At 38.9% G+C, this 23,571-nt stretch overlaps 1 protein-coding gene and 1 long non-coding RNA gene across 5 annotated transcripts in view; both read left to right on the top strand.

The window, feature by feature from the left end:
• The window catches only part of prkag2a (protein kinase, AMP-activated, gamma 2 non-catalytic subunit a), a 93,231-nt gene extending 74,492 nt beyond the window's left edge, over positions 1 to 18,739 (top strand). For 3 of the 4 annotated variants that reach the window (XM_083529957.1, XM_083529958.1, XM_083529959.1), the window contains 9 exons: positions 1,824 to 1,882; positions 7,944 to 7,989; positions 8,076 to 8,130; positions 11,254 to 11,380; positions 11,454 to 11,619; positions 11,711 to 11,748; positions 11,841 to 11,987; positions 12,429 to 12,522; positions 17,407 to 18,739. In XM_083529957.1, coding sequence (XP_083386083.1) covers positions 1,824 to 1,882; positions 7,944 to 7,989; positions 8,076 to 8,130; positions 11,254 to 11,380; positions 11,454 to 11,619; positions 11,711 to 11,748; positions 11,841 to 11,987; positions 12,429 to 12,522; positions 17,407 to 17,441 — 767 coding nt within the window. In that variant the 3' untranslated portion in view covers positions 17,442 to 18,739. Of the gene's footprint in view, positions 1 to 1,823; positions 1,883 to 7,943; positions 7,990 to 8,075; positions 8,131 to 11,253; positions 11,381 to 11,453; positions 11,620 to 11,710; positions 11,749 to 11,840; positions 11,988 to 12,428; positions 12,600 to 17,406 lie in introns of all 4 variants that reach the window. The other variant, XR_014531575.1, reaches the window with a different exon arrangement.
• On the top strand, positions 13,469 to 15,628 carry LOC310719894. Its single transcript, XR_014531589.1, has 2 exons — positions 13,469 to 14,332; positions 14,425 to 15,628. It is a non-coding gene; the product is annotated as an uncharacterized lncRNA (long non-coding RNA).
• Positions 18,740 to 23,571: the final 4,832 nt, after the last annotated feature.

Raw genomic sequence — 23,571 nt, 5'->3', positions numbered from 1 at the left:
GTCAATGTTCCAATTATCCCAAAGGTGTTCAGTAGGTTTAAGGTTTGAGCTCTGCAGCAGGCCACTCAAGCTGTTCCGTTACAACCTATGTAAATCTATGTAGGCAGGCTTTGTGCACAGGAGCATTGTCATGCTGGAACAGGTTTGGGTCTCCTAGTTTAACCGAACTACCACCTCTAAAGACATTCTATGCAATTGTGAGCCTCCAGCTTTGTGGTAACAGTTTGGGGAGGAACCACCTATGGATAAAAAAAATAAGTCATGTGTCCAAATACCTTTTGTTCAGTTAGTGTGGACATAATTTAGACTTTATTTCTATTTCTTAATTTAGAATTTATTTCTTATATGAATCTCACTTTTGGATATTGGCCACATGACAATACACAGACGTTATTAATGCTGATTATGAAGGTCATGCAGGTAACGAGACTCGGCTCCTGAATGGCACAATAGAAATCTGCAAAAAATCTTTTCAATTTGTTCAGAGTACGAATCTCTTTGATAGCTAGGAGCCAAGGGTACACAATTGGCCATCTTCTCTGGGTTGGCGAGTTGGTATTCCACTATCTTGACTGTCAGTCACAGAAACACCTGGCAATCTCTAGTGTCTGTAAGCTGTATGTATGTGAAAGATGCCAGATAGTGTTTTCCTCCGAGTGCTTTAGGCTGCCCTGTGAAGCTGCAAAAGCCAAGTTGGGACAAACTTACACTTATAAAGAACAATCTTATTAATCCTTTCTTGCCATATTATCTATGTAAAGCTGCTTTGAGACAGTGTCCATTGTTAAAAGCGCTATACAAATAAAAATTTACTGAATTAAATTGAAGTTTGGCTTCTTGTGCATCTCAGAGGAAGCATGTCTTTGCCTCACCCACTCTTAATTGTGTTTCTGAGATAAGGTAGTGGTAACTAGTGAGTGGAAATTGGCCACAGCCCAATAAATCTTTCCAGTGCCTTATGTTAGCCCTGGTTGTCCAGTAACCTTATTGTCTAGCCTTAAATGTGGACTCTAACTTTTTTTTTAAACTTTAAATGCTATTTAAAATGCATGAATACAAGGTAAGGGTAATGAATAACTATAATCATGTAGCAAGTGCTTGAAAAAAAGCCTGAAAGTCACTGTGTATGAACTGTGGTGTTTTTCCTCCCTCTGCCTGTGTAGTAGTTATAATATGAGCTGTTCTATTGTGCAGGTGTAAAGAAAGGTTGCTAGGCCTAGAGTGCGTGTGTGCGTGTGTGTGTGTGTGTGAGAGAGAGAGAAAGAGAGATTATGGCACCCTCATAGTACTGCTAACACAGTGCACTATTATTACAGATGTTCAGCTCTCCTGTGTATTTGAGGCATCAGCAGTTTTATTTGCACACGTTGCATCAGCATGTCTCCCTAAGCAAAAAAATATAATCCACTTCTGCACAGTTGGTTCCCTGGAGAAATGCTTTAAATTAAGAGTGTAAGCTCAGAGCTATGATCATCAGAGTCTCATTTGTATTTCCCTCTAATTTCTCTCTCTCTCTCTCTCTCTCTCTCTCTCTCTCTCTCTCTCTCTCTCTCTCTCTCTCTCTCTCTCTCTCTAATATATATATATATATATATATAAAATATAAAAAAAAGTGTGTGGATGTCTGAGTCTGTCTGTATGTCCATGTCTCTGTCCATGTATCTGTGTGTGTTTGTCTGTGTCTCTGTTTGTCCATCTGTGCGTGCCTCTAGTTATGTCTCTGTGTCCATGTCTGACTATTTCTGTGTCTATATCTGTGTGGTGTGTGTATTCCTGTATGTAAGATTCAAATATTCTGACTTTTTCTCTTTTTCCCGCCACAGGAATGCTAACAATCACAGACTTCATCAATATACTTCACAGATACTACAAGTCACCAATGGTATGTGAGCTGTGATTTTTAAATATGTGATTTTTGCATTTACATTTGGGGTGTGTGTGTGTGTGTGTTTGTTTATAAATGTGTTTTTCACTGCTACAGTTTGTGTGTTTACATACTGTATGGTCCATAAATACTGCACTGCAGTCCGGTGCATTTTCTGGCTAGTAGACGCACTCTTTTATGGCAGTGAGCCTGTACCCAGCAGATGCAGCACATTTTAGCAGATAAAAATATCCCACAATTGTTGTATCTCAGACATGCTTTCATGGTCTCCGTCCAGCCTTTCTCTCATTAGAACTCAACTGACGGAGGTTATTTTTTAAAATCCCTCTAAAGTTTTATTACCATAAAGTTTATGCAACACGTCATTGAGATTTACGAGTCATTGTTCTTCAGTTTTCAGTTAATGGCCTGAGGGAGAATTACTCAAGGCCACCCTCACTGCTTCCCTCTTGCTACTGTAACTACTTCTCTTCTTTCAGGCCAGCATTTATATAAGCGCAGAAGCACCTTTTTCTTTTCAGTTGATAAAATCAGACTTGGAACTTGACTATAAGCTCAATGAGTCATTTTTATTCAGGCCCTGTGCCATCTAATGGATTAATCCAGTTGATTCACAGTGTTTCTGGCTAATTTCATCTACCTAACAGGTTGGTTACGATGCTGACGAGCTTCTTTCGCTCTGGTCGTTATTAGCACAGCTTAGAGACATTACTCGCACCTACACACGCACACACATACGCCATGCAATAGCAGTCTGTGCAACCAGAGCCCTGCTCAAACCTGATACATGTTTAGAGCTGCACTAGACGCGTTGCGTCACCATGCTCTACATGGATCTTAATTGAAGTCCCTGCGGTGAGATCTCGTTAGAGGATCTGGTTCTTGCGGTTCCCTTATTGCTACTTTTCCCTCTTTTCTCTTGGGACAAGGTCACAATCATTCCCTGGTACAGAGGAAAATAGGTGTGTAGTATACGATCTCCAGATTAGTTATTCTACTTCCTATTTACCTCAGGCTAATGGTTTGTTTATATATTAGAGGTCGACAGATTTTACGGATACCGTATTGGTACCGATACAGTAAACAGTATTTTACCAATACTGATATCTAGGTTGGATCGTACTTGCCGATAAGCTGATTAATCAACAGTTAGTTTTGGGGAAAAAATAGATACTGGATAAAAAAACTAAAAGCAAAAAGAAAATCTATGTACTGAACTTTATTACAGTGGAACCCACTTATCTCGACCACGGTTAACTCGACAACCCTGTTAAGTCGACGTTTTTGAAGTGGAACCGCCAAGTTCTTGCTTTGTCTTAGCATTTTTTTATCGGTTATATCGACTTTTTTAATAGGAATAATAATAATAATAATGAACTTTATTTTGTATAGCGCCTTTTAAAAGGAGTTTCTCAAAGCACTTGACATAACAGATAACATTAAAAGATACACATAATAATGCAAACACTAAAACTAACTATACAAAAAATAAAAACCCAATAAATAAACAAAGAAGTCACATAAAAGCTACCCTAAAAAAGCATGTTTTAAGATGGGATTTAAAAACACCCAGGGATTCTGCATTCCTGATCTCTGAGAGCAGAGAATTCCACAGTTTAGGAGCCACAGAAGAAAAAGCCTGATCACCCACAGTTTTTAGCCGTGTTTTTTGGGCATTGAGAAGACCAGCTTCAGAGGACCGTAGAGCACGTGAAGGTGTGTAGGGGGTTAACAGCTCACATAGATATTGAGGGGCCAGATTATTCAAGGCCTTATAGGTGAGCCTGAGAATTTTAAACTCAATACGAAAACTAACTGGAAGCCAGTGCAATTTTTCCAGGATAGGTGTGATGTGTTTCCTTGCACTGGTCCTAGTCAGAATTCTAGCAGCAGAATTTTGTACCAACTGTAATTTACTTAGGGTAGCTTTAGAAAATCCAGCCAGCAAAGCATTACAGTAGTCTAAACGTGAAAATACAAATGTGTTGATCAACTTTTCAGCAACACAAAAAGTCAGCATGGCGCTTTAACAGTGCTACGAACATGATGGTCAAATGTTAAATTGGTGTCAAATATCACCCCTAAATTTTTTTGTTTAGTTTGGAATTGTAAAGCGGAGCTATCCAAACTTAAGGTTACGGACTCTGCTTTACACAACTGATGAGGTTAACCAGTAAGCATCACTTCGGTTTTGTCGCTGTTCAGACAAAGATAATTTTCCGACATCCATTTCTTAATCTCAGTAAAACATTGAGAGAGAAAAGACACAGGCATATTGACATCAGGTTTAGAATGTATATAGATCTGAGTGTCATCAGCATAAAAGTGATAGTTAAGACCAAGTGATCTTAAAAGCTGGCCAAATGGATAAATGTAAATACTAAAATGTAATGTGCCCAAAACCGATCCCTGAGTAACACCAGATTGCACCACACCAACCTTAGACTTGCAATCACCCATCACAACAAACTGCTTACGGTCAGAAAGGTAGGACTTAAACCGCTCTAAAGCAGATTCAGAAACCCCAAAGATGGTCTCTAAGCGGTTAATCAAAATTGCGTGATCTATAGTGTCAAAAGCGGCACTAAGATCCAGAAGAATCAGTATAGATAGACGGCCGAAATCAGAAGCCATTAACAAATCATTAGTGACCTTAACTAACGCCGTTTCAGTGCTGTGGAGTTTACGAAAGCCAGACTGAAGTGGCTCAAAAAGATCATTAGTAGAGAGATGCGAAAGTAGTTGAGAAGCCACTGTTTGTTCTAAAATTTTGCAGAGGAATGGAAGATTAGAGATGGGGCAAAAATTGTTCGGATTATCAAAGTTCATGTTGTTAGTTTTTGGTACTGGGGTGACAGCAGCAGTTTTAAGTGCTGATGGTACAACACCGGTATACGGAGAGTTATTAATAATTCTCAAAACAACAGGAGAGAGGGAATCAAAACAAGATTTAAAAAGACAAGATGGTATCGGATCTACTCTGGAAGTTGAGGCTTTCAATTTTGAAACCATGTTGCATAATGACTGGGAGTCATGAACAGCAAAGTTAGAGAGACAAATACCAGAGAATGCAGACACACTTAAGGATGAGGAAGCAGTGTTAACAATGTGATTACATATATTTACAATTTTGGTGCTAAAAAACCCCAAAAACATATTACATAGGTGAGTTGAAGCTGGAACATTAGAGAGGCTGTGATTTTTAAGCAGCTTATTGATTATGTGAAACAGTTGTTTAGGGTTTTTCTGATTATTGACAATTATCTGGGAAAAATACACAGATCTTGCTGAACCCAATTCAGCCTAATATTCAAGTAAGCTGACTTTCCAGGCCTGGTGATGAACCGTTAAACCTAAAATGCGCCATCTACACTCCATTTTGCGACACAAAGCCTTCATTGTACGCAAATCATCATTGTACCACGGAGCAGAGCGTGCAAAAGAAACATATCGTGACTTTAAGGGAGCCAATGTGTCCAGGCCAGACAGGAGGACGGAGTTCAGCATAGAAACGTTATCATCCAGATCATCAGATAGAGAATCACAACTCGAAGAAGAGTCAATAAAGTCTGAAAAATCAGTGGGCGCAATAGATCTCCACTTGCGATAATTAATGATGCGAGAAGAGGTAGTGTTCATGACAGTTAACTCCATTTAAAAAAAAAGACAGCCCGGTGATCAGACGGACCTAAATCAGAGGTTGACAAATGAGACACAAATGAACCGTTGGAAATCACATGGTCTAAAGTATGGCCTTTGTCATGCGTAGGACAGTCCACGAGTTGGTCTAATTCAAAGCACTCCAATATGGAAAAAAAAGTCTTCAGTTATTGTGGAGTCTTTTACATCCATATGGATGTTGAAATCACCCAGGAGAAGAATTTTTTCAAATCTGAGGCAGAGAAAAGACAACATATCTAAAAATTCAGATAAAAAGGCTTTTTTTTTTTTTTTTTTTTTTTACTTAGGAGGCCTGTAGACTGTAGCCACTGCAGTAGAAATGGGGGAAGAAACACTCAAAACAAGGCACTCAAATGAGTCAAATTTGGGGGCAGCCACCAGACGCATGTTGACCTGTTGATTGTGTAACACAATGATACCCCCACCTCTGCCAGAAAAACGCGGAAGGTCAAATAATCCATAGCCAGCAGGAGTTAGTTCATTAAAAAGACAACCATCAGATTCTTTCTGCCATGTCTCAGTCAAACAGACAAGGTCCAGCTTTTGTTCTAAAATAATGTCAGATAAAATGACAGCTTTGTTGTTGACAGAGCGCGCATCAAACAGTGCTGATTTCAGCAGATGTGAGGGAGGAGATGAATCTGATGCAACCTCCCCATGCCTGAGAGCTGATAAATTATTCAAATTAACCCCTGTAGGTCTAAATGGCAGTCTATGGGGTTTACGCAGAAATCTCGGACAAGCGACAGGTTTAAATGTTAAGCGATGTATGTAACGCTTAGGTCGCAATATTCCAACATTACTGCAGAGGGCACGTACATCTTTTGCCAAATCGAAATGTCTGTTCAGGTTCAACAACTGGTATGCAGTGTACCAGAGAGCCATTCGGGGAGGGTCCACACTAACAGTAGCCTCACAGCGGTGTAAGCAGTGTCCTGGACCAGGCAGCAAAACAGTCAAATCCAGTAAACAGCACTTAGAGAAAAAAGCAGTAATCCAACATGCGAAGCATGAATCCACATCACGAAAAAAAGACGCAAATTGTGCGACCAAAAACTACTAAAATTAAAATAAACGAGGGAGAAGGAGCGGCAGCCAAAACGCGCCAGCGTGCCCTTTCAACCGGAACAGGTTGACAGGTTATGTCGCTGAACCCTAATATCTTGAGCACAAGGGGGGAAAATTTGCCATTTAACGTCGGTTATCTCGATCGGCACTGTGCAGCCGCAGAAGAACTGATGCTACAGGTGTTGTATTGTATACTGGTGAATCTCTGCTATTAGTTAGTGCACATAGAACGTTAGTGAACGGGAGTCGAAAGTAGAAGCGCGGCGCTGAACAGCACACAGGAGAACGTGGGATGAGCAGCAAAAGCATAGAATTAGCAACGGCAGGATCGGGGGAATCCGCGATGCGCTTTGGGAAGAAAAGAGCAGCCGTTGAGAGAGTGCCGGTGGGAAGACAGGTACCGGGATACGCATGAGCGATAACAACCGCCGTAAACCAACATATACCAACAATAACGGACGGTGAGAGTGTGGAAGTTTAAATAGGAGCTGGTCATGATGCTAAACGAGTACCATATGTGCGCGATTAAAGCCGGGAGCTTCAGAGAAAGTGGCCTAGAAAGAACCTGACACGCCGAAGGGGGCGTGGCAGGTGGATTCCTGACAGTTAACAAACATGTACTGTATGTAGATTTTTATAGCATGCCTTCATCAAACAAATTGCGGCAACGATGTTGTGTAAAAAAAAACCTCCAAAAACACGTGCGTGCACATTCTCATTTATTAACGCACATCATGTACATAAAGAAATTTCAAGCACGTTAATATATTGCCGCCATATTGATTTTCGTTTATCTCGATCATCGGTTATCTCGATGCTTTTTGGCGACCCCCTAGGACATCGAAATAACCGGGTTCCACTGTATTAATGAATTATAATATATTAATACTTTATTAATATATAATAATATATTAAAGTATTATTACATGTATAATTTATTATAATTCATAAATTATTAATGTAATAAAGCACTCTCCAGTCAGCGTGCGCTCCCTGTGCAGTGCGCAATCTCGTGTGCAAAAACAAACGGCACGTGACATTAGTGATTTATCACTATGGGCCGCTCTTGTACCTACAGCAGACCTTGGCAGCTGCTACAGCAACGGATACCAGCCGGAAAAACTATCGCTATGGGGTTTTGCAGATTATACCAGCAATCAACTAACGGTGCCTCTAGTATATAATTTTGTAGATGTAGTAAACGTTCAGTGAGGACACACAGGTTTCTTTTTGGCAGTCTGTTATATACACACTCTTGCAAATACTTTATTGATGACTGACCTGCTCATGAGAATTTTTTGGGTTTCAGGTGCAGATCTATGAGCTGGAGGAACATAAGATCGAAACTTGGAGAGGTATCAGCTACTTATCAATCGTTTTCAGCCGTTTTATAATAAAGGTCGAATGCGACTGAAGGTTTTCTTTGTTTTTCTTTCGACAGAGCTCTATTTACAAGAAACTTTTAAACCTTTAGTCAACATATCACCAGATGCAAGGTAAGTCTCTATTTGCAGTAAACATAGCATCTTGATCTGATCTTTCATTTTGTATGCCCTGTTAGCATCCAGTATTACAGAAAAATGGATAAATAAAATAATCTCATGGTTTAGAATAAAAAAAATAAATAAAAATAATAATAATAAAAAATAAAAAAAATAGCATCCAGCAACAAAAAGGCAAAGCTGAAACTGGCTAAATGAGAAGTAAACTATGATTGAGCACCTCATAAGCACAGCACATGCTAAATGCAGCTGAGTCACTCTAATGATGACCATCATAGACACAAGGCTTTATATGGTGCTATTTATTTTGTTGAAGAGCAAAGTAAAGATAAGATGACTAGATGAAAGAAGTGTTTGTGCATTAAATTCAGTAAAGCTTTCAGTGCATCTCCTTGCATTTTATTTTGCACAGACTCAAATAACGTATCTATAGCTTGCTATCATACATTGAAAATGTTTTCCGGAATTTTCCAAAATCCATTGCCATTTTGGATTTTCGCATTGCTTTCCTAAGTTCCCTTACGAATTCTGAATAAATGTGTTTATTTGCAGTCTGATCATTAAAACTCCTTTATAGTTAAGCAAGAGAGAGAAAGTGTATTTGAGTAGCTTTCTGATTTCCCTTTTATTTGTGTGTATATATACATTTTAGCAACCATTTTAGCATTTCTTCTCAAGGGATAAAACTATAGAAATTAAACTTGAATACATTTTAGAGTAGTTAATGTGCAACTTGTATAGCAGCACAGATTTACTGTCCTCGAAAAATAACCCAACATACAGCCATTATTGTCTAAATAGCTGGCAACAATAATGAGTCAACCCTAAGTGATAACAGCTATACATTGTGTAACCATGCAAAGCCACATGTCCTATTCATCATGTTTTTGTCTGCCTGACAGGATCATACAAATTTGTGTATCTTGTATTAGAGGAGTTAAAATTTGATGCTTAGAATTGTTGCTCACTACAAAGATGGCCAAAGCTATAAGAAGATCAGTAACACCCTCAACTGAGTTACAGTACAGTGGCCAGAACCATACGTAGGTTTTCCAAGACTGGTTCCCTCGGAACAGGCCTCGCAAGGGTCGATCAAAGAAGTTAAGTCCTTGTGCTTTCCGTCAGGTGCAAAAGCTGTCTTCAAAAAACTGACCTCATGAGTGCTGCCAGCATTGCTTTAGATGTTGCGGAAGTGGAAGGTTGGCTTGTCCGTGTTCAGACAATACGCCGCGCACTGCAACGAGTCGGTTTGCATTGCTGTCGACCGAGAAGGAAGCCTCTTCTGAAGCTGGCTCACAAGAAAGCCAAACAGTTTGCTGAAGACAATTACTGGAGCATGTCCTGTGGTCTGATGAGGCTAAGATACAATTGTTTGGCTCAGATGGCGTCCAGCATGTGTGGTCACAATATGAAAACAACCACAAACATACTACCAAGATGACCATTGCCATGCTGAGGAAGGTGAAGGTGATTGAGTGGCCAAGTATGTCTCTAGACCTGAACCTTTATGAGCAGGTGTGGGGCATCCACAAGCGGAAGGTTGAGAAGCACGTGTCTAACATCTTAGCATCTAGCAGCTTCGTGACGTCATTATTGAGGAGTGGAAGAGGATCCCAGCAACAACCTGTGCAGCTCTGGTGAATTCTGTGCTCAGGAGGATTAAGGCAGTTTTGACATCTTCACTTAGGGTGTACTCACTTTTGTTGGCAGTTATTTAGACAATAATGGCTGTATGTTGTTATTTTCAGAGGAGGGTAGATCAATACTGCTATACAAGCTGCACATTAACTACTATAATATGTTTCATTTCTACAGTTTTTCCATTTTGTGAGATACTGTATATATTATTTTTGTCATGAGTTGACTTGTGATTTATATTTAATTGCACATTTTATCTGTTCTAAATGTACCTTTAAAAATTTTTAATACTCTAAAACAGTTACAATAATTTTTTCTTCATGCCCATGTTGATTAAAGAAATTATGGTGTTTTAAATTCTGTAAATCATCAGAACACCAAAGGGAACTTTTTATGTTTCCACAAGGATTGCTTTAATTAGCAGATGTGTGCTTAATTCTTTTTAAAAGTCTGAGTAAAGAAAGGATGTCAATAAATGTGTTTTCATTTCGCCTCATTTATATATATTTATTTATAATTTAAATACAAATTGTCAAACAAATGCACGATGCAGTTAGTTAGTGCTGTTAAAATTGATTTGCATTAATGCATTATAATATATAATGTGTGTGTGTGTGTGTGTGTGTGTGTGTGTGTGTGTGTATATATGTGTCTGTAAAATATATATATATATATATATATACATATATATATATATACACACACACACACTCTATATTTTCAAAAGTATTTGGTCACCTGACCTTTTCTGCTATATGTGGTTCTCTTCCAAGCTGGAGGCACTCAATTGTAAAGGAGGGCTTTAGATGCGCTATAACATTTTGCATTGACTTGAACTTGGAAACACGAAACCTGTTCCAACATGGCAATGCCCCTGTGCACAGATTGAGCTCCTTGAAGATCTAGTTTACATGCTTTGGAGAGAAAGATCTTGAGTGGCCTGCTATAGAGCTCTGATCTCATCCCTACTGAACACCTTTGGGATGAATTGGAACACTGACTGCACCCCAGGCCTCCTCACCTACATCAGTGCCTGCCTTTCATAATACCCTTGGGGCTGAAAAACACAAATATCCATGAGCACATGCCAAAATGTAGTGGAACATCTTCCCAGAAGGAGGGAATTATAAGATGGAATGCAGTACTCAAAAATCACATACCAGACTTATGACCAGGTGACCCAATACTTTTGGAAATGTGTTCTCTCTCTTGCAGTGAAGCTTTCTGAATGTTTAGTCCAGTAAATAATTCAGCAAGGATCCTCTTATGAAAAAAAAAAAGAAAAAGAGAAAAAAGGGTAATGGACAAGGCTTTGAACACACTTACTTTAGGTTGAGCTTTGATGTTCATCATAAAACAAGTTTGCTAATGTGGAAACTTCTTCCCAGCAGGTTTCTGTGCATCAGCCTTAGTACAAAACAGTTTGATTTCAAGGGGATAAAAGCAGAGATGATCTAATGCTTTCTGTGTATTTGGCAGCATATTCGACGCCGTGTATTCACTAATCAAGAACAAGATTCACCGCTTGCCCGTTATCGACCCCGTCAGTGGGAATGCACTTTATATCCTAACACACAAGAGGATCCTCAAGTTCCTGCAGCTCTTTGTAAGTGTCATGCTGATTTTGTACATATTTTAAATCAGAAAAATAAACGTTAACTATCCTTTATTCTGTTCAGGTTTGTGAGATGCCGAAGCCTGCCTTCATGAAGAAGAGCCTGGCAGACCTGGGCATCGGGACGTACAGCAACATCGCCTTCATTCATCCCGACACACCTATAATCAAGGCTTTGAGCATCTTCGTGGAGAGGAGGGTTTCAGCTTTGCCTGTGGTAGACGTGTCTGGTAAAAGCACACAGCAAATCTGCTGTTCTCACAAATTCAGATACTAAAACATTGGATCATAAAACCTCACTGTCCTCTGCTTTCTTTACAGGAAAGGTTGTAGATATTTATTCCAAATTTGATGTCATTGTAAGTATTTTCTTGACACTTGATCCATTTATACAGGGATTTATTGAACGCCATGAGATCTTTACATATATATGTACCGGGCATTTGTGTAGAATCTTGCTGCTGAAAAGACCTACAATAACCTGGACATTAGCGTGACTCAGGCATTGATGCATCGCTCTCAGTACTTTGAGGGCGTCATGAAGTGCAACAGACTGGAGACCCTGGAGACCATAGTAGACAGGATAGTCAAAGCTGAGGTGAGTTTCCAAGAGACATTCATTCATGCACACACAACGTACGTGGTGGTCAAGCTGAGGTGTGTCTGAGCTTTTCACAGTCAAATATATGCTGAATTTGCATGAGCCCATGAACTCAGATGTAATAGTTTTCAAGATTTTTAGAGCAGAGTTGAGCTCTGGGCAGTCTCAGAATAAGCTTAGCTAATTTAGCTAGGAGCATGAATGCAAGTCTTTTTACCATGGTTTCTGGATTAAAATTTTTTATTTACAATGTATTTTATATCTTTACCTACAGGTAGTCCACGAGTGTCGATGGTTCGACTTGCTTTTTAATCCTACAATGACCATAGTGATAAGTTACTGGGGTTCGGCTAAAAGCAATTTGAACAGTTAGATAGGGTGATTTACCCTAAGATCTATATAACAACATACCATTGAGTGTTTTCTGTCTCCTCACAGGTGCACAGGCTGGTGGTGGTAGACGAGGCCGGCTGCATCGTGGGTATTGTGTCCCTGTCGGACATCCTGCAGGCCCTGGTCCTCACTCCAGCAGGTATAGACGCTCTGCACTGCTAAAGCTCCTCTCTGTTCCCGGACTCCACTCTCTTCCCACCCCAAACACACACACAGGTATCGCCCTCATGCCACCCTGGCCTTGTCCAGCACAGGACTGCTGCACTGCTGTCACTGCAAGCTGCTGCTCTGTTTGTGTGAGAGCATGAGGTTTTACAGTTTTATCCTCCTTTTATACTCTGTTATCAGGGGAGCTTTTCTGATGTGAATGTGTCTGTGTGCATGAAGGTGTGGTTGTGTGATTGACATTAACAGCCAGCCCAGACCTTTCTCCTGACAGCTGCCACATACTGGAGCTTCTCTTCTTGTACAGGTGCCCTTCTTGATTGATGCGTTCGTGTTCTGTTTCTACAGTGCACTGGCTGGAACACGCACTAGATATTTAGACGTATGTAATATTTATAAAGCGAATTTAAAGCCTCACAAGCCAGAACAGTGTTACCCTATGTAATGTTTAGGCACACAACCAGGCCAGTTCGGTCGGTGGCCACTGACCTTTGAGTTGTTAGTCTGTATTTGATTTTGCCTTTGTAAATGTTTAGAGAGGGCAGAGTAGGTGGCAACTGCAAGTTCTAAACAGTCTGATGATACATTTTAAGAAAATACAGCCTGATTTTGATTGTGGTAGATTCACTAATTTGTGTGAACTCTGTTGTCTGTTGACTTCCTAGAATAAATCCTCTGTTGGAGCCTTTAGGTGCTTTTTGCTGTTCTTAACAGGAAACTACTTCTGCCTGTATATCGTCTAACACTAGCAGACAGGCCTCCAGGTTAATCGCCACAGACACTGTTAGCGCTGCTTCTCTTGTAGTTATCAGTTACCACTGGGGATGTAAAGGGACGCAAAATCAACTATTTTTTTAAACACAAAATTGCTTTTTTTTTTTTTCTTTCGTTTTTGTTTATTAACACACATAAAATGCCTGCTCGGTTTAAGTACAAAAATGAAATAACTACAAATAAAATAGAATAAATCAAATGCAAAACACTATTGCACTATTATACTATTGCACTATTATATTGATTAAATTGAGTAATTGATTTAATATGCACAAATTACATTAATTTAATAAATAAATAAAAATAATACATTTAATAGTTTACATTTGTTAGACACTATTTGGGTAATACTAATGTGTGTGTGTGTGTGTGTGTGATTTTATTTTTTTTAACATATGATCTGCTTAACTGTTCTACTTGAAACACACAAGATATTTATTTATTAATTCAATTAATTTATTCATAAATAAATTAATTCCTCCTTTTCTTCCTTCATTAATTTATTCACTCCCTCGTTATGCAAAATTGTCAGAAATTTCTCCTTTTAAAATAAATTCTCGAAGCTGTGCATAAAACGCAAAAGAGCCCATATCGTTGGACTGTCTTAAAAAAAAAAAAACGTTGTCAATGACTGGATGTGGCAGGGATTTCGCACATGCGCTGTACAAATCATGGTTCCGGTACGGATCAAGTAGTGACGTAATGTTTGTGATGGAGCTCAGATGTTCCACACATAAAAAAACTAAAACTCCGTTTGGTACACGTGCACCGTTACACTCCAATGATCACAAATATCAATTTATTTATTTTCCCCAGACACTGATAAAACCTTCAGACTGATCGATGACACGTGCAACACAAATGTTTGAAGAAACAAACACTGGCCACTTTATTCAGGAGAGCTGTACTCCTGCACATTCATGCATTCATCACAGTGTGTAAAATCATGCAGGTACAGCTTAAGCGCTTCAGTTAATGTTCACATTAAACATCAGGGAAAGTGGTGAGCTGTGATTTTAATCGTATTATGGTTGTTAGTGCCAGGTTTGGTTGATTGAGAATTTCAGAAACGGCTGATAGTTGGGATTTTTACACACAGCAGTCTCTAGAGTTTATACAGGAAAACAAAAACATCCAGAAAGGCAGAAATAATGGCAAAAGATCAGGAGAGATTGTGAACTGGTTTGCAGAAAAACACCCTAAAGGTTACAGAAGACCACAATGGGTTCTACACCTGTCTGCCAAAAACAGGAAGCTGAGGCTACGGTTGGCACAGGATTGCCCAAGCTACCACATGATTGGTTGATCAGATAATTGCACAAATGAGCAGGTGTCCCTTTGCACAGTAAGTCAGGATCAGACATGGCAGGTTTTTCCTGAATTAATCTAAATAAGAAAATATCATTACAAATCGAGAGTCTATTTGTCCAGTACGATCTCAGCACCAGGACACGTGTAGCACAATAGAAGAAGAAAATGTATATTACACAGACTGATGTCAATGCCTCAAGTATTGCAACTGGAAAAGTTTCTTACAAGAGTAGAAGCATGATGCAATGAAATGCCCACATAGCAGAGTTACTTTTCAGAGATGTACTTCAACTAAGATTTTCTAATGTTTAACAAGAAAATATTGAAAGTAGATTACAGCAGCCATTGCTAGTATTGCATAATAAAAGTAACTTGCTGAATAGTGTAAGGATGGCCTGTAAATATAACTGCAGGGAAAAGGTGTGTAAATTAGTTTATTAGTCGTGATGTTGCAGTGACGGGTCGTGTATTCGACAACAGGGCCTTTAGTGGTGTCCTACCTAAAATTATTCACTGCTTAATAGAAACATGCTTTTAAATACACACAAATATATATAGCTTTTGCGGTTTGCTCGTTATTGTACGGCTGCTAGATGGCGCTGATGTGGCCACGTCAAAATCTGATTGGTTAATGCGATCTTTATTCTCATGTACTTTACGATGCAGGCGCCCATCATTGATTTAATAAGGCCTCAAAGCAGATTCCTTTTCACTCCGGCGACACGTGACGTGGTGATTGAAATATGATTGGGTAAAAACCACTTGAAGTGGCGCAAGCCAAGAAAAAATAGCTATGAAATGAACTATGTTGTGTACACCGTTTTGGGCACTGATAACTCTGTTCCCGTCGACATGAACATCTACTAATTTCCTCATCGATCACTATGAAACTTAAACATAGAATATTTGTAATAAAGTTTTAGCTTCATAATGTTTCAGTCTTGGTATGTTGACATGACGCAGACTCAATAACTTATAAAAACTCAAACAAATCGTCTATCGAACTAAAGGATAGGTCAAAACTGCTTACTTAAGAGCTAAAACGATCTACTAGCATTTGTAGTGCAGGTTAGCTGAGAGTTTGTCTGCTGTCTGATGTCCTCTGGTTTTTGTAGACAACTGCGGGATTTATTTTCAGGAGTAACCATTATTGAGACGGCTCTAAAAATGGCAGACTCCCTGATCAGTGACTTGAAAACAAGGTAAACACGGTGTGTCTGGTTTCTTGTCTTTATATAATAGAGATTTAAACTAGTTTTGCTATTATTATTTTGTAGCAGCCATTACTTTGTCTGGACAGGGTTTCCATGCTTTTGTCTGTTTTTTGGGTTTCCCGAATTCCAATTTAGTTCTAGTATTAAGACCTAATATCCAGATCTGGAGTTTTCATTTAAAATATTCTATAAATAGACATTTGTTTTAGGGTAAATGTAGTACTGTCGATGGTCAAACAAATTTTTATTAATTTTATTTATAATTTTTTTTAATCATCTTCCACGTAGTCTTATCCTAACTACTATTAACACAAATACAACACCATACACATTGTGGGATGTTTCTGAGTGCACTCTGCTGAGCGTGAATGTCTCGCACTGAATACAGATCAACAAATGGTATGAATATTAACCAGCAGATGGTTCGCTGTGAATTTTGATGTTGCTATGCATGGATCAGATTCTAATATGAACTCGGTGTCTCTTTAAATGCTCTTTTTTTTTTTTTTTCTTCTTTTGTGTTTGTTTATATGTGCATTGTCTCAGCTAGTTAATGTCCATAAGTAAGAGGACTTTGAAATGTTGTGGCCCTCAATTTTTTATTAGGGTAAGAATTTTAATCAGGGTTAAATACAGACAATAAAAATTCAGTGTTCAATGATGTACTCTATAAATCCTTACAAATGTAGTATTAGTTAGGAAACTTGGCATCATTTTAGTGCACTAAAATGCACTAGTCCAAATTCACACCTTTGTGATCTTTAGGGAAATCCACCGGATAACTTGTTTACACTGTGATTTGCCATGACAGATAAAAACAAAAACTTCCAAGAGCTCTTTTTTTTTTTTTTTGGGCAAATTGTCATGTGACTTGCTTACCAGCAGTCAATTTACCGCAGTGCAAATATGACTAGAGTTAGCTGAACAATTCTGGAAGAGTCAGAACAAACTGTAGAGCAGGATTATGATGACTCATGATAAGCTACAAATACAGAAACAAATATGGACGTTTGGTGCCACCCAGATGAGGATGGGTTCTCTCAGGGAGATTTTCTGTGCCACTGGCTTGCTCATCAGGGATTAATTTATAAATAGAAAATTTATATTTCTGTACATCCTCTTTGTGCTATTCATTTTATTGTATTTTTTCTTTTTAATTTAGATAAATTTATTGATCCTACAGGGAAATTATTTCTTTGCACGTCCCAGCGATTTAGGAAGATGGAGTCAGAGCGCAGGGTCAGCCATGTTACAGCACCCCTGGAGCAGTGGCGGGTTAGGGGCCCTGCTCAGGGGCCCCAAGAGAAGCAGCTTGGCAATACCGTGGCTTAAACCCCCGACCTTACAATCAGTAACTCCGAGCCTTAAACTCTGAGCTACCACCCTTCCGAATTACTATAAGAACTTTGGAAATTGCTAAAATCTTTAAAGTACCTCACATGTAACAGCTTAGTGAGAACTGAAAGGGTATCTGGTGCCCAAGCCTTCTTCAAGCCATATCACTGCTTTGGAAAGATGTTCTTCCGTACATTCATTTATTCTTTTCGTTTGCTGTCTAGGTCTGACCAGGAAGGAGAGTGAGGAAGCTGAGTGATGTACATCAGGACTTCTAAATTCTGTCATGCTGCTGGAAAAGGAAGCGGGAAGTAGATTTGAAGCTGGCGTTTGGGATTTCTATGCAGCCCAATGAAGGCTGTGTCAAACAGAGGAAAAGGGTTCAGGGTTGCAAACTGAATGCTGCTGAAGGCCAGATGAGGAATGGGATTGATTGGGGAATGAATTGATAGATGGGCTACAAGGGAGACAAGGTGGACCACCAAGGATCTCTTCCTCACGGCGATTCTGCAGAGCACGGTGTCTAAAGCTGTTACTGCACACTCACCATCACTACGTATTAAACATCGCCATCTGGTGTTCATTCTGTGTATTAAACTCCCTGGTCAACTTTGGACCGTACCATCATCATTCTAAGGGGATTCCTTGTAGTGACGAGCAATTAGATTTTCTTTCATTTCCATGTTCTTTGTTTAGAGCACAGCTTTAGCTTGTGGGCTTACTTGCACATTTCATACTGTCTGTTCTGTTTAATTGTTATATATAATTTTTATCTTTCTTTCATTTTCATTTCCCCATTTTGTTTTTTTAAACTGTGCCTTCTGTCCACTAGGTGTTGCCCATCAGGGAAGAGAAAGCAAGAACAGCAAATGTTCAATTGAAACAAAATGAATGTCAGAGTGTCTAAAAACCAAAATGTTTAGAATATGTTGTCGGTTTTAAAGGTTTTAGGTTAATATTTTCTTGTTTTTTCCTTTTAGAAGGTTTTATTTCATTAAGATGTTTTGGAATTATTCTGTAAACGTAGATTCAATGTTTTATTTATTTGTACTTTGATATTTGTTAACCTTTTTTATTTTTATTTTTTATTTTTTTTAATGTCAAACGGGATTGAAAGATACGTTTAGCCCCTATGCATTAAAATGACGTTCTTATGACTTGACATGGAGTGCAATTTTAGAACGCATTTCTTCGTTCTCTCCAGGTAAACTGGAGGCATGCAACGAAACCCCTCATACTCTTTATCAGTTGTACTGTATATAGGAAGAGCTTGTGAGATATCTACAAAGTGCCAGAGAAAGGTCTATTTTTCTGTGCTTTCAGTGTATCTTTGTAATATTATGGATATTTTATTTTATTTTTATTTTATTTGCAGGTCCTGTCATCTTTATTGTGGCTGTGTTGATGGTTAAAAGGTCACTAATGAAAGTATCATGTCCACTGAACAATGTATATCACTGGCATGAAGATGATACTACAATGGTTAAACATTGTGGGTTGATTTTAATTTTTTCCATTTTGCAGTTTGGAAAACAATAAATCACTACTGAATCTATACATGTTGTTATGGTTTTTTTTTTTATGTAAATAATAAGGCCTGTTGTGTAGGAGATATATACGTACTGTATAAATAGAAAATTTGCATTCCTTTACTTTTCAAGCAGCAGAGATTTAAAGTTTAAGAGGTTATTTGCACTGTGACGTACAATCCATTTCGACATTGTAAGTTGTAGGACAAATATTTTACATATAACCAGTAGAAAAAGTTCTACTTGGAACCTTATCTAAAAGAAACACTGATTTCCCCCAGATTGACAAACCAGCAAAGCACAGGATAAATCCTTAAAACTGTATTTATTTAGTCACAATAAATTATGGCAGATCTGGAACAAATCCAGGGAGATTGGCATACGCGCTTTACTTTCTGTTCTAGCATAGAGCAGTTAATGGAACTGCATGACCAATGTCATAGTCTGGTTTTAGGTCTTGGGTAAAGTATTGAACAACGAATTGCATAAGTTATTAAATAATAGTTGACTTCTGATTTAGAAGAAGGATTTTGTATTATTACCCAAGTACAGAATAGAAAAGGAGGATTTTTAATAGAGTAATAGTTTAACAAGGTATTTGTAATTGGTATTTCTGTCTGTCTGTCTGTCTGTCTGTCTGTCTGTCGCTCTTTCTCTGTCTATATATAATTTTACTGTAATCTACTATACTATAATCTATAGTAGAATTAGTAAGAAATAGTCATTAGTAAGTAGTTATAATAAAATATACAGTATTAACTAAACAACATTGTATGTCTATAGTCATGTACAGTACAATGTAATGCTTTTTATTTCCAATCGCATAGTAACTGAAAGGATAGTTATTTCCAGTGGTTGACAAAAGAACATTCCTGTACTGAAGCAAAAGTACCAATCCCCAGCTTGAATATTACTTCATGAAAAAGTACCTCTCTTACATTTCCCCTTGAAAAGTACAAAAGTGCTCGCTTTGGAAGGTACTTAAGTGTCAAAGGAAACGTGATACTTGTCTATCTATAATTATAATATAGTCATATAATACTTTATACAGTTCAATGTTACATTTACCTACACATCAGACCTTGTTAAGGACAGTTTTTTTCTATTGTTTCAAGCACCCAGACAAAACTTTACTCGATGCATAATCTTGTGAGGATCATGGTTGTGGTATAAAATTATAATTGTGGTATAAAAATACAATTTAAAATTCTCTCTTCCTTTCCTTTCCTTTCTCTCTCTCTCGCTCTCTCTCGCTCTCTCTCGCTCTCTCTCTCTGGGGAAATAAAGCTGACTCAACCCCAAAAAAAACACAACCAAAAGGCTCATACTACACTAAATCATCAACTCTCGAGCTCCTGGTCCAGTCATGTCAGTCAACATAACACTCGCTAATGTAATTGAATACATAATTGGATTAGAAAATATACTCTAGGTTTAAATCAAGCCTGGACCATGGATAAAATCCAGCTTTGTATGCTTAGATGCAAAAACAAATATCGAGCTGGTCTCGACCATCCTGCCAGCTGCTGAAGTAGATACTGAAATGGCTTTTGCTCTATCATTACTAAATGGCTGTACACTCTAAAGCAGCTATAAAAAAAAAAATTCTAACTCTGCAGTAAGGCATATAGACATTTATTGGTCATTTAATGAAGCTATTTTTGCAGCAGGTGGATGTTTTAGACCAAGTTGCATTTTGCAGCAGGATGAACTGGACTGAACTATTCATGAAAAAAGAAAATGATCTAAATGAAAGGAGGCAAAGTTGGGGACCAAATGTAGATTAAAACCAGATCCAATGGCTAGGGTTAGTTTGTGGTGGATTTCCATCTAGTATTAAGCGTATTCTCTGATCTATGAAACCTCTGAAATGCTAGATGAGTTACACACCAACACTGCTATCATCTGAAACTTTCAGTTTGCTAAAGTATGACCCTTGAAAATGTTAACCGGAAATGTTACTTCCCATATTTCACTGTTCAGAGAACTTGAGTTAAACATGAACTCTTGTTAGACATATTCTGTGTTACATTCAGGTTGTCTGTTAAATAAATGTAAGTAAAAAGCTTGAGGGAGCATGCACTTGGCAAGCTGAGTGCAGGAATATCAACCAGAGCTGTTGCCCGTGAATTCAATGTCCATTTCTCTACTATAAGCGGTCTCCAAAAGCATTTTAGAGAATTTGGCAGTATATCCAACCGACCTCACAACCGCAGACCACATGTAACCACACCAGCCCAGGACCTCCACATCCAGCATCTTCACCTCCAAGATTGTCATGAGACCAGCCACCCGGACAGCTGCTGCAACAATCTGTTTGCATAACCAAAGAATTTCTGCTCAAACTGTCAGAAAGCGTCTCAGGGAAGCTCATCTAAATGCTCGTCGTCCTCATCGGCGTATACGACAGCGTGTACCAGTTCTTGCCAATATCCAGCAACTTCACACAGTCATTAAAGAGGAGTGGACCAACATTTCACAGGCCACAATCAACAACCTGATCAACTCTATGCCAAGGAGATGTGTTGCACTGTGTGAGGCAAATGGTGGTCACACCAGATACTGACTGGTATATATATATATATATATATATATATATATATATATATATATATATATATATATATATATATATATCTTCTTTCGGCTTCTCCCATTAGGGGTCTCCACAGCGGATTATCCATCTCCATACCCCCCTGTCCTCCACATCTGCCTCTTTCAACCCAACTACCTGCATGTCTTCCCTCACCACATCCACAAACCACCTCCATGGTCTTCCTCTTTTCCTCCTTCCTGGCGGCTTCATCTTCAGCATTCTCCTACCGATATACCGCATGTCCCTCCTCTGCACATATCCAAACCATCTCAATCGGGCCTCTCTCACTTTGTCCCCAAAACGTCCTAAATGCGCTATCCCTCTAATAAACTAATTTCTAATCCTGTCCATCCTTGTTACTTCCAACGAAAAATCTCAACATCTTCAGCTCTGCTACCTCCAGCTCCACCTCCCGTCTTTTACTCACTGCCACGGTCTCTAAACCATACAACATCGCAGGTCTCACCACAGTCCTATAAACTTTCCCTTTCACTCTTGCAGATACTCTTCTATCACAAATCACTCCTGCCACTCTTCACCACCCACTCCATCCTGCCTGCACTCTTTTCTTCACTTCTCTAACATACTCTCCATTACTTTGCACTGTTGGCCCCAGGTACCTGAACTTCTCCACCTTCACCTCCTCTTCTCCCTGCAACCGCACCACTCCACTGCCCTCCCTCTCATTCACACACATGTACTCCATCTTACTCCTACTGACTCTCATTCCCCTTCTCTCCAGCGTGTACCTACACCTTTTCCAGGCTCTTCTCAACCTGCTCCCTACTCTCACCACAAATAACAATATCATCCGCAAACATCATAGTCCCTGGAGACTTCTGTCTGACCTCGTCCGTCAACCGGTCCATCACCACTGCAAACAGGAAAGGGCTCAGAGCCGATCCTTGATGCAGTCCAACCTCCACCTTGAACCAGTCTGTCGTTCCTACTGCACACTTATCTGCTGTCACACTGTCCTCATACATGTCCTGCACCACCCTCACAAATCTTCTCTGACACACCTAACTTCCTCATACAGTACCACAACTCCTCTCTAGGCACCCTGTCATACACTTTCTCTAAATCCACACAATGCAACTCCTTCTGACCTTTTCTATACTTCTCCATCAACATTTTCAAAGCAAATAATGCATCTGTGGTGCTCTTCCTCGGCATAAAACCATATTGCTGCTCACAGATGGTCACCTCCTCTCTCAGCCTGGCTTCCACTACTCTTTCCCATAACTTCATGGTGTGACTGATCAACTTAATTCTCCTGTAGTTACTGCAGGTCTGCACATCTCCCTTGTTCTTGAAGATCGGTACCAGCACACTCCTTCTCCATTCCTCAGGCATCCTCTCACCTTCCAAAATCCTGTTAAACAATCTGCCATCTTACCTAAACATCTCCATGTATGTCATCTGGTCCAACTGACTTTTCACTCTTCATCCTCTTAATAGCTGCTCTCACTTCCTCCTCACTAATTCTATCCACTTCCTGCTTTACCATCTCCACACCATCCTACCTTCCCTTTCTCTCATTTTAATCGTTCATCAGCTGCTCAAAATACTTCTTCCATCTTCTCAACACACTCTCCTCACTAGTCAACACATTTCCATCTCCATCCTTTATTGCTCTAACTTGCAGCACATGCTTCCCAGCTCGGTCCCTCTGCCTGGCCAATCGGTACAAATCCTTTTCTCCTTCCTTAGTGTCCAACTTCTTATACAGCTCCTCATATGCCTTTTCCTTGGCTTTCGCCACATCCCACTTTACCTGCTGCCGCATCTCCTTGTTTTGTATATGTGTATATATATATATATATATATATATATATATATATATATATGTATATATATATATATATATATATATATATATATATATATATATATATATATATATATATATATATATATATTTTGTGAATCCAGAAAGTTCACAGCACTTCACTGTTTTCCACATTTTATATTACAGCCTTATTATAAAATGGATCTAATTCATTATTTTTCTTACAATTCTACAAACAATACCCCATAATGACAATGTGAAAGAAGTGTGTTAGAAATCTTTGCAAATTTATTACAAATAAAATATTCACAGTCTTTGCCATGACACTCAAAATTTATCTTAGGTGCATTCCATTTTCACTGATCATCCTTTAAATGTTTCTACAACTTGAATGGAGTCCACCTGTGGTAAATTCAGTTGATTGGACATGATTTGGAAAGGCACACCCCTGCTATATAAGGACCCAGAGTTA

The sequence above is a fragment of the Silurus aristotelis genome, assembly GCF_946808225.1.
Source record: "Silurus aristotelis genome assembly, chromosome: 25".
Lineage (NCBI taxonomy): Eukaryota > Metazoa > Chordata > Actinopteri > Siluriformes > Siluridae > Silurus > Silurus aristotelis.
Note: the sequence above shows the minus strand (reverse complement) of the source record. Positions and strands in the feature narration are given on the sequence as shown.